At 39.8% G+C, this 16,840-nt stretch overlaps 1 protein-coding gene across 4 annotated transcripts in view; it reads right to left on the bottom strand.

The window, feature by feature from the left end:
- LOC131255878 (uncharacterized) overlaps positions 1-16,840 on the bottom strand; it is a 30,571-nt gene extending 13,731 nt beyond the window's left edge. The window contains exons 1-4 of one of the 4 annotated variants that reach the window (XM_058256813.1): positions 16,582-16,838; positions 15,003-15,160; positions 14,382-14,905; positions 14,074-14,261 (exon numbers count right to left, since the gene is read on the bottom strand). In XM_058256813.1, the coding sequence (XP_058112796.1) occupies positions 14,074-14,261; positions 14,382-14,905; positions 15,003-15,160; positions 16,582-16,641 (930 nt within the window). In that variant the 5' untranslated portion in view covers positions 16,642-16,838. Of the gene's footprint in view, positions 1-14,073; positions 14,906-15,002; positions 15,161-16,581 lie in introns of all 4 variants that reach the window. The other 3 variants (XM_058256799.1, XM_058256793.1, XM_058256806.1) reach the window with 3 other exon arrangements.

The raw sequence follows: 16,840 nt of genomic DNA on the forward strand, positions 1-16,840 counted from the left end.
GAATCCCGTGTTAGGTCTAGCCCCAGAGGGATTGGCCTTAGTGCCGGATTCGCGAAAGTCAAATCGCCTTCCCACAGATGCTTTAAGGTATTGCTCGACATCTAACACTACTTGGTACAACTGTTCGATAGTGTCTATGTCTTTGGCGAGCAATTCTCTCCTAATGTCAGGACGGAGGCCCATTTTAAAACGAGCAAGGGTGAGTACGGGGTCCTCATCAACCTCACAGCGAGTCGAGTACTCTTCGAATTTCTCAATATAGTCAGCAACACTCATGGAACCCTGTCGAAGAGACTGCCACTCCTCAATCAACCGCATGCGATAAGAGAAAGGGAGGTACTTCTCTTTCAGCGTTTCTTTCATTTCTCCCCAATGGACTATTGGGAGTTCCCTCGCTCTTTCTTTTTTTCGCTCAACCATCGCCCAAAACCTCTTTGCTTGACCCACAAGCTTCATCTTGGCGAATCGGACTCGTCGAGCATCCGACATATCATTCACTCAAAATAGTGGTCCATATCCCGCCAACCAATCTAAAAAAGCTTTAGGGTCTAAGTGGCCATCAAAAGTAGGGGCATCTACCCTAACTCCCATGAGGAGTTGTGCATCTGGGTCATATTGACCATGATGTCCCTCACGGGGTGGTGCACAGGTATGCGCCCATGACCAGCTCCTTGGCCGCCTCCATTCCTTGGTCTAACCTCCTGACCAACTGCTTGAGATTGGGCATCCTCCCCAGTGGTGGGGTTTGCCCTGAAGGAGGCCTCTATTTCTTCGAGGCATTTATCTATGTGTTGTTCCAAATGCTTATTCAAGGACTTAACTTGCTGGGCTAACTTGGCCACTGTTTCTTGTAGTTGTTCCATGTTTAGTATGGGGTGCAAACCGAAACCGCAACCCGTACGTGTGGGCATACATTGACTTGCTCAAACTAAGGACCTTCTATGACAACTATATGCGTCTAAAAACTAAATGACCCTACGAGACTCTATATGAAGGATACTACACACTGTTACTAAAATTCAGCTATATATGATGGACTGAATGCATGAAGGACTCAAACAAACTAAACCCTAAATATGTGGTGAATTCCCCTACAAGAACCCTAGGCTCTGATACCAAATTTGATGCAGGACGTGAATTTAAATATGATATGCAAGATTTCAGGCTTAGATCACACCAATTCAGAAACAATAACACAAATTCCACATCCCACATGAAAATCCAAACATTCAATTAAAGGGAAGTCTATGCGGGTCCAAGTCGACACAGCTAGGACTGGACCAATAAAAATTATAAACCAAACGATGTCAAAGGGAAATAAGATCAACTACTCATGCATAAAAAAATCAGTCCCTAATCCAAGGGATTCCCTAATTTCAATTCAAGGAACCCTAAGGTGATAAAAAGAGGCAAATCAATTAGGGATCATGTAATCTAGGGTTATGATTCATGAAAAACGGCTATGAGAAGATAAAAGAGGATAAAAACCTGAGCCAAAAGATGATCCCGCGTGTGCACAACAACAATGGCCCAGACGGACGTGTGTGTGATCCCGGCCGCACGTGTGTGGGGCCCACTATTCAGAAAAAGGCCACCTTGGCCCTGGTCGGCCAGGGATGGACTCCAAAACTCTCAAATCTCAGCTCGATCCGATGTACGGTTTGTGCGTGATGCTCCGCCGAAGTTTCAGCTCGCCTGCGGGCCGAAATCTGGAAACTTGCTGTAATGAAGAAATCTGATGCAACAAAAGGACAAATTCGAAGTACGGATGGTGAGGGAAGATGGAAAAAAAGATGATGGAAGATGGGGGTGAATTGGGATCGATGTGGCTTCGCACCACGGTAGTTAGCCCTTCGAAAATGGAGGGCTTCGCACCCACTTTTGAATTCTTCCACAACTCACGAAGAGAGCAGAAAAATAAAGTAGGAATTTTTTATTAATTTCAATGAATCAAAAGAACTACAAGGGGTGCCTATTTATAGGGAAAATCCTATACCCCAAAACTCGCACCATGTGCGCAACCTGTTACTTGGCGATGAAGTAAACTAAAATAAAAACCAAACAGAGAAATCTAAAACATTCACAATGTTCTAAATAATAACAATAAGCAAAACCTAAAATATGAAATCAATCCGACGAGTGGGCCACAATCATGAAATCCCATGATGGACTTTTCTTGACTATCGGGCCTACTTTTCTGAACCAAAACTTATCTTCTAGCTAGGAGGCCCTCTCTGGACGTCGTCATCGAGCCAGATCGATGGTGGGGTCATCCTTCTGCATACGTACGTGCGTAGGGGTGGTGGTGTGCGGGCGTGCATGTGCACGATGTCCTCATCACACTCCATGGCATCACACCATATCACTCCAATCACAAGAGGTTTTACTTCATCACAAAGCAAAGAGAAAGAAAATTTTTATTTCATATGCTCGATTATGCCCTAGGGTGAGGACACCCAACCCTTATATAGTCTCAAAAAAGATTTTTAATAAAAAGACGCTCTCAGATAAAAAGTTTCACATAAAGATGCTCAATAAAATAAAATTTGTTCTTAACTCCCTAAACTCAGCAGAAATATAAGCTTAGAAAAACAAACATATAAATAACTAAATAAACTAAACTATTTTGTAGGGCTGAAAGTTGGGCGGGTTCAACCCGACCAACCCGTGACTGACCCGACATTGGGTTGGCCTTGGGCAGAGTGTATCGGGTTTGGTCTCGGGCTTGGGCCATACAAACACCAACCCGAAAAAACTTGGGTTATGCTCAGGTTGCCCGACCCAACCCGAACCCGATCAATATACAAGTTCCTTATAAATTAATTATAATTGAGTGCGGATTGTCTATGTTAAAGGCACAAGAAATTCCAATGTTGTTGGGTTTCATTGGTCCACGTCATTTCCGATGACTCAAGCTAACAAGATACGCCGGATTTCTCTCTCCCAAATAGATTGCTTGATACACAATACGACTTTTAAAGGAGTAGTGGTCCTATATTTTAGCTTGTTTGTTTAGAAAAAATGAACTTCTGTATGATAAATAACTACATATATAATTAATAAAATTATAAGTACAAAAAATAAGACGTGTATTGAAAATATAATAGACTAATGTAATAATGAAAATATTAGCATATACCAACCCGGCCAACCCGACTGAGCCCGCTTGGGTTGGGCTTGGGTTGAGAATTCCCGACCCGAGGTTGGGTTGGGTTGGGTTAGGGTTGAGGTATAAAAACCTTGGGTTGGGGTAGGGTTGAGAACCAACCCGACCTAACCCGCCCGACTTTAAACCCTACTATTTCATGGCCCATGATCAAGACATCCAATGACGATGATCCAATAGTCAGAATGGTCCAACTAAGTAGCCCACGTGCATCTTCCAAGTGTGAGGCCTTCAAAGATGCATAATCATGCATGTGGGGTCTTCAACGAGCTAGGCACTCGAATTGGGCCCACGGGGCTCTATGTATGCATCACCTAGCCATAAAGAAATAGCTCTCCTCCTCCTCTGATATACTTTGACTGGTGCTCGGATGTCCTCATCAATTCCTTGGGGAGGATCTGTGAAAATCGATTTATAAACCCCAATTAGAGGCTTCCACTGAATCACTTGATTGCCAAAATTAGAGCTGGGCAAAACGGACCCGATCCGGTGGATCCGACCCGATCAGAACCGAACCGACGGTCTGGATTGGTGTAGATCGGGTAGCCCCATCCAAATCCGAAATATTTCGGGTCGAGTTTGGATTGGCCCTGATCCGACCCGACCCAACCCGAAAACCCGACCCCAATGGACCCGGACTGATCCGATCCTACCTGATCCGAAGTAGTTTTTATTGATTTTTCTACTTTTTCCTGTGGTATGGTCCTCTTGAGCTTTGGATATGCAACAATTTTGGGTTTAACCATTAAAATGATCTGCAAAAATGAATGGACAGCGTGGATAAATCACATGCATTCAAGGTGGGCCCCAACAGAGTTTAGGGTGTACAAGAACAAGTTGATTTGCTGGTGTATCGAACACAACCATGTAGCTGGCTACTGCAGCCTGCAAGCGCTAGCTGTAGGTATCGTGTCGTGCCAAGACGAGCACTGACGCTCCTCGAGCTCTAAGTTGTATGAATGGTTCAAAGGATATCAAAGTTACATGGGCCCCACAGTGATGTATTTATTATATCTACACCGTTCATATATTTTTCGAGACCATTATAGAGCATTGTCTAAAAAATGAATAATATCCAAAGATCATCTGGACCACACCACAAATAGCAGCAGAGAATGATTTTCACCATTAAACAATTTGTGTGGTCCACATGATAGTTAGATCTGTCTTATTTTTAGTCTCCAGCCTTAAACGAGCTCGCCAAATGAATGGACGGTTTGGATATAACACATACCCTACCATCAGACCCATAGAACTTGCTAACCTCAATACAGCAAGTCACGTCCGTGACTTGCGTGAAAAGAAAGTGCCATGCTGTGCACGTCAACATGATAACGTCCAGATAAAGCTTCATGCATTTCTTTCATAGTCATGTGGGGCCCACCTTGATGTATATGTTTTATCGAAGCCATTCATCCATTTTGACGTATCATTTTAGGCGTTGAACACAAAAATATGATATATTGAAGATTGAAGTGGATCACACCATATCAAACGATCCGAATCGTACCTAATCCGATCCGACTCGGTTTCCCTGGCCGAGTCGAACTCGGTTCGGTCCAAGTCAACCAAACATCGGATCGGTCCGAGTCAAGTGATCCGGGCTCGGTCTTGAATCGGATCGGGTTCGGGTCAGACAATTAGAATTTCGGATCGGACCGAATTAGGCCCAATCCGATCCGACCCGGACCGATGCCCAGCTCTAGCCAAAATGACAGCCACAGAAAATAATTAGAGACTGGTTTATGATAATAGAGGAGATAGACTAGTCTTTAAAATCAAGAAGTAATCAGAGAGCCAATGCTCGAGTAGTTGGCTATACAAAAATGTACCAACACTTGAGCAAAAGTGGACATGGCATGCTCAGGTAGTTGGCAGCAGAATAGAGAAGCAGCCCACCAATACATGTTTGCCAAATACTATTCACATGCCATCCCACCCCTCCGCTACAATTGTGTGTCCAACTAGTTATAAGAAAAGGGGGAAAAAAAAAGAGAGAGAAAAACACCTGTCCAGTCAGCCAATTTTGAGAAACAAAACTCTACAACCAATCAATAACAAGGATTTTCCAACAACTACTCTAGAGAGCTTTACAATTATGTTTGTGAGGTTCACTAAGTAATAAAAATCATATAAATAGTAATGAAAAAACCTCTTACAAGTGAAATGCAGTTTATGAGAAAGTTGACAGGTATTAAAAAGATAAGAATGCATTTTTGAACATTCAAAATTTTAGGTTTAGAAAATTAGACCCATTCTTTGTATTTTAATCATTCAAAACCAGTACAGAAAATTGAAATGACAAAGAGGTGATCCAATATGTTCATTTAGTTCTTTTCTAGAAGTAATATGTTCACTCTGTCATTGTAGAGCCATCTCATCCAATGTTTAAAAGGCTGGAGATTAAGTGAATTATGGTTCTAATACAATATCTTCAAGAATATACCCAAGAACTCAAGAATCAAACTATTTAGGTCAACCATGTTAAGAAAATATAACTCTATAGTGATGACAAAAATGTATACACAGACATCCATAGGAAATAAGGTGTGCATCCAAAAGCAACACATAGGAGTCCCCACAATCTTTCCACCAAAATGCGGAGCAGCCTTTGCAAAATCAAGTAATGGCCTACAGGAGCAGTGCTAACTTTCAGACCTAGACGATACACAATTAGGGAAAAACAATTTCCAAATTCCTGGATGTAATAATGAATACTCTAAGAAGCTCAAAAAGCATAACATTCCAACCTACTGGAGGCACTAATTCAAATGATCAAGAAGAGAGTGTGAACAATATAAACAAAAAATAGCATGCCTGTGCCAATAATTACGAATGTCTCTTACCAAAAACAAAAACAGTTTAGTAGAAGTAGGGAGCAAATGGCTAGTTGGCCCATCCTGGCTTGAGTCCAGCCTATTTGGGTTAAGCCATGGCTAAGGAAGAAGAGATCAAATGGAGGCAAAGGTCGCAAGCTACTTGGCTTTAAGAGGAAGATAGGAATGCAAAATTTTCCCATAGTATTTCTAGTGCGAGGGCTAGATGCAATAAAGATAAATAGCATTGTTGCGGAGGGCAACGAAATCAACGAAAAAGATAAGGTGTGCAGTGCAATAGTTTGGTTCTATGAAGAGTTGTTATCAGATGAAAGATGGGAGAGACCCGCCTTAGATAATTTGCATTTTAACTCAATGACAATGGAGGAAGTGGAATTGTTCAAGAAGTTGTTCTCCATTGAAGAGGTCAAGAAAGCTATGGATAGCTTGGGTAGGGACAAAGCGCTGGGGCTGGGTGGTTTTCCATTAGCATTATTTCAAGTTTTTGGGGAGAATGTTTGGGAGGATGTTACGGACTTTATGTGGGAATTCTTTAATCAGGGGAGACTTCCAAAGGAATCAGGGGCCTCCTTCCTTGCTCTAATTCCAAAATTGTCGGGAGCAGAAAACTTGAAAATTACCGGCCCATTAACTTAATTGGGAGTGTCTACAAAATTCTTGCTAAGGTGTTGGCCTTGAGTAATGTTGTCAAAATTGTTATCGTATCGCAAATCATAATAGGGGTTGAATCATATCGAATCACAAATCGTAAGATTTTGTTTAATTTTCTTTAAAAATTGAAAAAATATAAATAAATCACATTTGAAAAAAAAAAACCTCATCAATCATCCCTTTGCCATCAATATGCACCAAGTGATAACATGTCATGATATCATTAAAGGATTCTTCTCTTTCCTTTATTTTTTGTCTTTCAAGAAATTTCCCTTAAAAAACATACTAGGATCCTTGAATAATTTATTTTCATGCTACCTTTCTTGAATGTAGAATCACACTGGAAAAGTGGCATTTAATTATGTAGATTGACAAAAAAAAAAAAAAAAAGGAAAGAGAGAGAAAGATAGATACCTTGATTTCTAACCATCATTCCACAATACATATAAGTCAACATGATCGTAACCATTCATAAAAATAAAAAATAAAAAATAATAAAAAATAAAAAATAAAAAAACATTCCAAATAAGTCATACAACAATTTGGTGTTTGGAGCAGTTAAGAAGTAAGAAATCATAAAAGCTCCATGGTTTAACGTTGAAGAGAATATATGTGTGAGTAATGCTCACACGCAACTAGTTGGACATCCAACTAGTTGGCGTGTGGGGTCCACCATGGTGTTTGTATGACATATTGCCCATTTAGCATGGTTGTCCCACACCATGAAAATGGGATGCTCCAAAAATCAGGTCAATTCAACTATTAGGTGGGGCGCATCATAGAAAATTACGAACAACCACTCAAAAAGCTCTATATTCATGGGGATGCATCTAATGGTTGGATCGACCTGATTTTTGGAGCATCCCATTTTCATGGTGGGACAACCATGCTAAATCAGCAAGATGTCATACAAATACCATGATGGGCCCCACATGCCATCTAGTTGGACGTCCGTCCAACTAGTTGCGTGTGAGCATCTCTCTCTCTCTCTCTCTCTCTCTCTCTCTCTCTCTCTCTCTCTATATATATATATATATATATATATATATATATATATATATATAAAAACATAAAATGTAAGCCAAGTGAAGCTTAAAATAGAAGAGAACAAGTATAATTTGAATAATAAATCAGGATTCATATAAAAGGGATCAAGGCAGGATTCAAATCGTTTTGCTTAAGGTTAGACTCAAATCGTATATAGTAAATCATAAATCGTAGGATTTTGACAACACTGGCTATGAGATTCAAATGGATGCTTACTGGTGTCATTTCTCAGTATCAAGGGGCTTTTGTGAAGGTAGGCAAATTCTTAATAGTGCGCTTATAGCACATGAATGTATTGACTCCAGATTTAAGGAAGGGTTAGGAGGTGTGGTTTGCAAGTTAGATATCAAGAACGCCTATGATCATGTGAAGTGGGGTTTCTTGGACTACATGCTTGGGAGGATTGGTTGTGAAGATAAGCGGAGGGGTGTATGAAAGAATACATTAGGTCTGCGACGTCTGTCAGGTTCTTAGTATTGATCAATGGGTCACAAGGACTAAGGCAAGGGGACCCTCTCTCTCCCCTTCTCTTTGTGGTGATAGTTGAAGCTCTTAGTAAAATGTTAGATCGGGGACAACAAGTAGGTCTCTTCTGTGGGTTCTCGGTTCATAGATCTAGCCCTCCGGTTTCTCATCTTTAGTTCGGCGATGATGTGTTATTATTCTATGGCACAGATGTGGGTATGGTGGAGAAGAAGGGGATGATCATTTGTTGCTTCAAAGTTGTAACGGGGTTAAAGGTTAACATTGCAAAAAATGTGATGTTAGGTGTTTGCTTGTTTAAGAAAACTCTAGAGGGTTTGGCTTCTTTTTTTGGTTGTGAGGAGGGAGAGTTCCCTTCCACGTATCTTGGTTGCCTATCCGTATTGGTAAGCCTCCAAGGCGTTTATGGGATGTCGATGTAGAGAGGGTAGAGAGGAAACTTGCCAAGTGGAAATGCTGGTATTTGTCCCTTGGAGGTCGTACCACCCTTATCAAATATGCTAGAGTATCTTGTGTTGTTATTCCGATGTCTGACATCCATGTTGGAAAAACTGACAAATTGAGGCGGGACTTCTTGTGGCAAGGGGCGGAAGGACCAAATAAGTTTCACTTGCTTATATGGGAGGAGGTTTGTAAAGGGTACAACGAAGGTGGGGCTGGTATTAGAGATTTGGGAGCAATGAACAAGGCATTGTTGGGAAAGTGGCTTTGGCGTTTTGGGACTAAGGAAGATGCATTTTGGAGAACATAATTTCTAGCGAGTATGGGTGTAGTGATGAGGGATATTGCATTAAGGAATCCTCACTGTACATGGCCTCGACAATTTGGAAAGGTTTGTTTTTTGTAAAAACTTTTTTTAACGAAGGGGTAGGTAGGGTATGTGCTTGGGAACAAGGAGAATATTCGGTTTTGGAAAGATGTATGGTTTGGGGAGGAACCTTTGGAGCTACTATTCACGAGAATTGCCCGCCTAGCTATGGATAGTGATGTCTTGATAGCGCTTGGCTTCTCAGGAGATGGTGATTCTGGGGTGTGGGCCCCTCCATGCTGATTACTTCTATCCGATGATGAGATCAATGAATTGATCATGATTTTAAAGACTATCAACGCCATAGGTCGATCATTGGGGAAAGAGAGGTTTTTGAACATTGGTGATATTGTTGCTAGAAGGGAAAGAGATAGGTTTGTTGTGGCGTTGTGATAAATTTGGAAGTTTCTCTGTGTGCTCCTATAATTTGCTGCACAACCACGATTCGGCTGGGGAGAACTGCCCCCCCAAAAATAGAAAAAAAAGTCGCAACTTTTGCTTGGCTCGTTGGTAGGGAAAGGATGCTGATAGTGGATAACCTTTAGAAGTGGGGGATGGTGCTCCCAAATGTCTGTTTGATGTGCATGGTTAGCTTGGGGTCGGTTAATTACCTATTCCTTCATTGCCCATTTGCTAGCAATTTATGGAGCTATTCACTATGCAAGTTCAATGTCTCTTGAGCTTGTCTGAGCTCTATCGGATCCTTCTTTTCATGTTAGCATGAGTTGGAGGTTGCTAAGGAAACGAAAGGCATATGGCAGTTGTGTTTATTGGTGGGTACTTGGAGCAATTTGGGAAGAAATAAGTGGGAAATGTTTCAGAAATTTGTGTCACTCTTTTAAAGTGCGTAATAATGAAAGCAAGGAGCTTAATTTTTTAATTGAGCTTCGTGCTTATTTTATTATTATTATTATTATTATTATTTTGTGGGGGGGGTGGTGATATTAATTGTAATCTTTTTTTGTCTAGATTTCAGCCCCCGTTGTATAGTTTTTGTGTGCCAAAGGCACCTTTGGCTTATAAAATTTTGCCGTTATCTCTCTCTCTCTCTCTCTCTCTCTCTCTCTCTCTCTCTCTCTCTCTAAAAAAAGGCTTGTGGACTTGGGCCCGGGCCTGAGTTTTGGGTCTGCAATTATTTGGGCTGGACCTGGGCTTGCATCTACCTAAAGCTTAAAGATTCAACAAGTAGGCCTGTGCCTACCCAACTTGTTTAACGTTTGTGTGTGAGTATTAGATGGTCGGCCCTACCTGGTCCATTTGCCATGATAATTAGAGGGATGAAGCACTGCATGAAACCATTAAGATAATGAGTATATGCAATCAATACACAAAGAGGGTCTGGACTCCAGAAATGCTTTCCTTTCCAAGCTCAACTGCAAGGGACTTGTCTCTCTCCAAGTCCCAAGTCAGTCACTAATATACCCATATAGCAATTCTGGCCAGTAACTTCATAGTGCAAGACACCATCACAGTCAAGAAGTTTACTCTCCGGCTCATCCGAGTCAATCACAAAGACCCAGATGGCCCAGTAGAATTCTGACACTCACGATTTAAGATGCGATAGAAAAAGCAACAATACAAAATTGCATTTAACAAGCACTCAAGAGAAATTTTGCAGTGTGCAAAACAAATCTATAGTACGGTAAATGATGATTTAAAGCGTTAAATCCTCCAAACCCCTTGGGCACCTGTGTCAGACTGACATGACATCAACATGTCTATGGACCTATGTTAGATATGACTTAGTCGCATTGAACATTTTATTTTAAAAATTATAATTATAAAAATAAAAACATATTTAAAAACTGGTAAACATAGGAAGTAGTTTAATAACAAGAAATTGAAATATATTACATGTACAGATTTGTGCCTCAACCCCAAGATTTGGGAGTAAAACATTTTGGAGGCCTAGATCTGTACTAGGGCTGGCAATGGATCGGGTCAACTGCGGGCCAACCAACCCCAACTTCTTAGAAGATGGGCTCAATTGAGCTTTTGAGTTTCAGGCAAGCTCTGGTTAGAAAACATGGTCCATCTATGCAAGGAGTTGGTCTTGGTTTGAACTTGGCCCGAGTCACAGCAGGGCCTGGGTTAGGAAGCTGTTCATGGGTCGAGCCCGGCCATCTCATCTCAGGTCACAAATCGAGCTCATGGCTGGATAGTGGTTCTATTTAGTAAACAGGACTTCGGTTGACCTTGACACGGCTTCACCTGACCGTCATTGACACCACTAATCGGTGGCTATGTACAGCCATAATTGTACTTGAGTAACACGGTATAAAGCAAGCCCATAGCCTATCTTGAGGGCTTCACTAATTTGGGAAGTGATGGCTACTGCCACAAGTTATTGGACTAGAATCTATAGACCCTGAATCAAAGAAACAATAGTTCTGCTACTCTACACTACAGAAGTTGAACATCTTCCTTGGTGGAGAGGACCTCAAGCATGTAACATTTGAGGTAAAGGGCTCCAGTCTAACATTACATATTAAAAAAAGGGAAAAGAAAACAATAACTCTACAACTCTATGTCAATGGAACCACGTCATTTGTACACAATAATGGAAGCATCAAAGCACAGTTACCTATAAACCAAATTTCAGTTAATAATTCACGTACTGCTCATCTACCACACAAGTATGTTTCTTGGACAGAGATACAGGTGCCGGTGTTCAATACCAGTATGTAGAGTGTCTCATTCACCAAACCCAATTGGGATTCATGGATTTGGAAGCATATTTTAATTAACTAAGAACTAAATGATAAGCATCTAGGGTCTCCGCTCATGGCTCAGTGGTAGACACTGTGTTTCAACTCTAAGGTCATGGGTTCAAGAACCCATGTGTGTGTGGGGTTGTAAGAGCGTGTGTGTGTTCTTACCTTTCAAAAAAATGACAAGCATCTAGCAAACATGTAAAGCCTGGAAAAATCCACAAAATTGGGAGAAAACAAGAAACAAAAAGCTACCTAATACATGGTTTTACTTTTTTTAAGAGCCTTTCCCACAAAACTAGAGTTGCTTTATATTTTAAAGTAGTTTTAGTTTATTTGTAAATCTTTGTCCAATACATATATTCTGTATTTAGGTATCACACAGTTGGATTCAACAAGATTGAATTGGGGTTTCGCTAGAGAAGAATCCTGGAGTGTCACATGCGCATGTAAAAATTGGATTCTACTGACATGCGATACATCTCCTAGTTAGAAGATTCCATGTAACATAGCCATATGGATGGCTTTTTAAAAAAAAATAAAATAAATCTTTTGCATAAAATTGGGAGAAAAGCAAAACGAACCCTAACAATTTATGTTTTAAAGTAGTTTTCATTGATTCAACCTTTCTTTAATAAAAGGATCCAACTAAGAACTGCATGATGAGTAGATCTTTTGTTTAGGTGTCCATACAGTTGGAATCAACAAGACTCAGTTGCATTTCATCTAGGACAATTGATCTAATGCGGATGACTGAGGCACGATGAGAGATTCCTTCTGCAGGTCCTCTTGAAGTCAAAGACTCCAATATGGCAATGGTGAATCCTCTTAGAATATTGTAGATTTTTTTTTCTCCTACCTCCTCTTCCAGTTCACTTGGTGCAATCAGGCAAGTGGATCGCAATGGGATGTCCCCATTGTTTCGAATACCGATTTCAGAGTGTGACTTTCTGGGAGACAGAAACCAGCACTTCTTGCCCAGGCTTGCCCAAATGAGGTCAGAATCCTTCCAACTCAAGCTGTATAAGAGTTTGACTTGGCCAGTCACTCAATTAGTTCTCCACCAATTCCAACTTGACTTGGTTTCAAAAGATACTCTTAGAACCATGGCTGGCCCCATGGAAGTTGGTGGTTATTCTTCTATATGAAACTCTTGATCCACAATAGATAATGCTTGCCTCAGTCCATCACATCCATTAGTAGATGAACAAAATTGCCAACCCTTTGGAGAAATTCAATGTCATATCACTGATTTCTATCCCACTTATTCACAAAAAATGTATAATATGTGTTTTTTCAATCAACTTAAAATAATATTTATTAAAAATAGGGACTTAAAGGCAAGTTAGGAATGCAATGAAAGGATCAATCAGATAACTTTTTGGTTTCGGAATGATAGATAAAATGGAAAGCTTAAGCTAACCCAATTAAAATAGACCTCTATTTGAAAGCAAATGTCCTCTAGCTTTCACACAAGAATATCCACTTCTGCCAAGTATAAGAAAATGTACACCCATTTGAACAACAAAAAGGCTCAATAGCCCAGGGCAGGAAGAGACAGCTCAATGTCTTGTACACTCAAGTAGACAGCCTTTGTTCTCAATTACGCGTGTGACGTCTAACATAAGCATGATTCTAAGAAAAAATAATATCCACTTGAACAACAACCAAGATTTCAGGAGTCTATAGGTGGAGGAGACGACTCAATATCTTATTTACTCAAGTCGACAAACTTGTATTGAGCGCATGCATAATTCTAGAACTTTAGATCTAGAAGCATCCAAGAGAATCATACCATATGTCCCAAGAGATCAATGCATCTCAAGTCCATAGAAACTTTTTCTTTGAAATGTTTTCCACTGTGACATTTAGTTTTAAACTCAAGTTAAAAACTTCAACAGTTTTTCTGCTTCATAGGAATTAAACGGATTATTTACTACGAGAACTGTCAACTAATTCATCTGATAGACTGCATTTTATAGAATTATGAAGCCATGTTCGACAAATGTGCAGGGTGTTCAAGAATCCTAACTTATAAATATTCATCTGTTTTAAACTTGTAATTACCATGATTTACCGAGTGATATGCAGTACCTTAGGAGTGAAAAGTTGCATCACAAGGTGGATTAATATATGGATGGAACAAGCAAGCTAAGTGAGGTAAGGTTGATAGAATATTGATGTCTTTAACTCACAAGAATAATAAAACAGCTAAGAAACCGAAAAATAAAAATGAAAAATGAAAAAATGCCCTCAGCTTTCAATTTATTTATCTTTGTTTTAGATCACAAAAACATATGATCAATTACTCATATTTCCTACAAAACTAAGTAAAATAACAGAGCAATCATCCAACATGTTACCCCATACCTTGCCATCATATCGCATATGGTTCTCAATTGATCGGTTGTATATTATTCTGTCATTCTCAATATGAATGTCTGTTAACTGGGCACTGTCGAAAGATTCAGGCAGCGAACGAGGGGTATGATCACAAATGCCCTGTTGCATACTTTCTTCAGCTTGAAGCTTATCTTGCATTCCATGGTGATGAAATCCTGGCGAAGAAACAAGCATTTCCTTCTCAAATTTCAAAATACCACACTCCTTACTCTTTGGCATTGAAGGGGAAATGTTGGCAGCAGCCTGACTTACTAAATGTTGGTCATGTCGCTTACCAAAAGCAGATTCCATAGACAAATTAGATTCAGTGAGACCACTAGCATTCTCGGAAACCAATTCTGGAAACATAATGTGTGGCTTTTCATCACTCTTTTCTGCCAGTCCGCTTGCCCATTTCCCATCAACCTTACGTATGGGTTTTACAAGGGGAAATGATTTTTTGCTCTCTGGATCATCTCTGGCTTGAGTCTCCATGTCTTTCTGGACATTATCATCAACAAGCACCTTTACAGTAGCTTCTTTGAGGTCAATAGCTTGATTTGAATGTAAATTAGATGAACCACTGGAATTAACACCCACCTTGAGGGGGTCGGCCATGAATTCATCAACACACCCTAAAGGACGTGAGGGTTGCACTTGCACAGAGCCCCTAGTGTCACACACCTTAGTACATGGTGGAATAGATTGAACCCTCGATTGCATTACATGTGGTCGAGAAACACCCTGACCTGAAAGTATCTTGTGTCTAGTATTTTCCTTGAGACATGGTTCTGCATCAGATGAGCTTGGGTGCCGGGGTCTGGAACAAAAAAAAAAAAACAATAAAATGTTGAAAAATTCTAGCCAAGGAAAATACCTACAACCTCCAGCCTGAAAACATTAAGTGCACTGGTTACCTTTGTGCGAAACTTGTTTCTCGTTGGGATTTTTGTGGAGACCCGAACACTCGTTGCAAAGAAGGGGAGCTAAGCTCGAAAATCGGTTGTCCAACATCTTGAGGCTTACATGGCTTTACGGGAGACATATTGCTAATGTCATTGAAGATAGAAGATTCCTACAAATGAAAGAAATCCAATGTCATGTAGAAGAGTCCTAAAATAGAAAGAGTAATAAAAAGAAAATTTGGATCATATTTCTGTGTAGAATGAAAAGCCTATATCAGATTTCTGTACAAAATGCAGAACATGACCGAAATATTACCAGTAGTTCATTCCAAATAGAAGTGATGCACAATACAATGACTATTTCATGTGAGGAAACCTAAAAAATCAACACTCAATATCTGAAATCGACTTGCTACTTTCAGAATGACAACAAAAGGCGGAACAGAAACAAGAAAAACAGCAGAATCTCATGCAAATAAACTACCAAACCAACTGGAAACCCTAAGGGGTCATTTGGATGGTGGTAAATGAGGAAGTTGTAAATAATGGTGTTGGAATACCCTAAAATGTTTGTAACCTTTTCACCCTTTTCATTTGCTAGCAAAAAGCTGGGATTTCATTTGCTAGCAAATGATTTACCAACAAGAAGCCTTCAACGACTTTTTTTTAAGGCGGGGAGATATGCACCTCCCTCTCCATTGTATCTGAGAACTCCAATGTCTCTCTCTCTCTCCAATCTCACAATCTTTCTCCCTCCCTCCCTTTGCCAACGGCAGCAGATCTTGACACCGGCCTTGTAAAAGAGCAGTTGAATTTGTGGGCCCACTTCTAAGGCTCCTCTACTACTATGTGAGGATCAACCCTAAGCATGAGTGAGATGGGCTTAACCCAATAATCCCCTCTAAAATACACTCTTATATGATATTGGAATGTTTTTTAATGAATTACTTCTCTAAACTATCAAAGTACCGCAGGTGTTACAAGATATGAACCATTTACAAGCTATCCAAACACTTAAATCATTTACAACTTAAACCATTTACCACCATCCAAATGGCCCCTACAATTCTAAAATCAACCCAAAGTCTGAAATTGATAAACCCTACAAATACATTTCAGATAATGAAGGAGTAAGAAATAAAATCAACCCCCAACTATAAAAATAAATACTTAGCCCTGTTTTGGTAAACACCTAAAAATGAGTTCATCTCATTTTAGTTAACAAGGATTATGTATTAGAGATCTTGATCTGTAATAATAATAAAATGAGATTGGAACTCATTATGTATCAGAGATCAATACTTCTAACGCGTAATTGCTGTTTATCTTGCCTTACAGAATTACAACGCCAACCAGATGAATGGTTCTGGATATTCTAATTCCCCACCATAAAACACTAAAACCTTAACTTATCCACCCATCACAAAAATATAATTAATAAAATCTATAATAAAAATAAACATGAGTAATTCTCAAGACAAGAACATCAAATGAATTTTAAATAACATTCCAATCTAATTAAAAATACTATCATTAAATGGCGAAAAATCATTTAAAAAAAAAAATCAAATAGTAGATAAATTTACAAAACCTGATTAGACGATAAAGAAGAAGATCGACGGATTCCACCACTACCTTCCTTAGAATCCATGATACAAATCGAAAAATAAGATTTTTTTCTAAAAAATCCATAAAATAAAAACAAAGATGATGAAAAAAAAAAAGAGAGAGTCTTCTCTACCTCTGCTCTTAAATCGTACCCGCATTTCCTGGACTTTAGCAGTAATTTCCTGCGTTGGGAACCTATGTGGGGCCCACCGTGATGTTGGTGAGAAATTCGCCCGTCCATC

Source organism: Magnolia sinica, chromosome 1 (assembly GCF_029962835.1).
Source record: "Magnolia sinica isolate HGM2019 chromosome 1, MsV1, whole genome shotgun sequence".
NCBI lineage: Eukaryota > Viridiplantae > Streptophyta > Magnoliopsida > Magnoliales > Magnoliaceae > Magnolia > Magnolia sinica.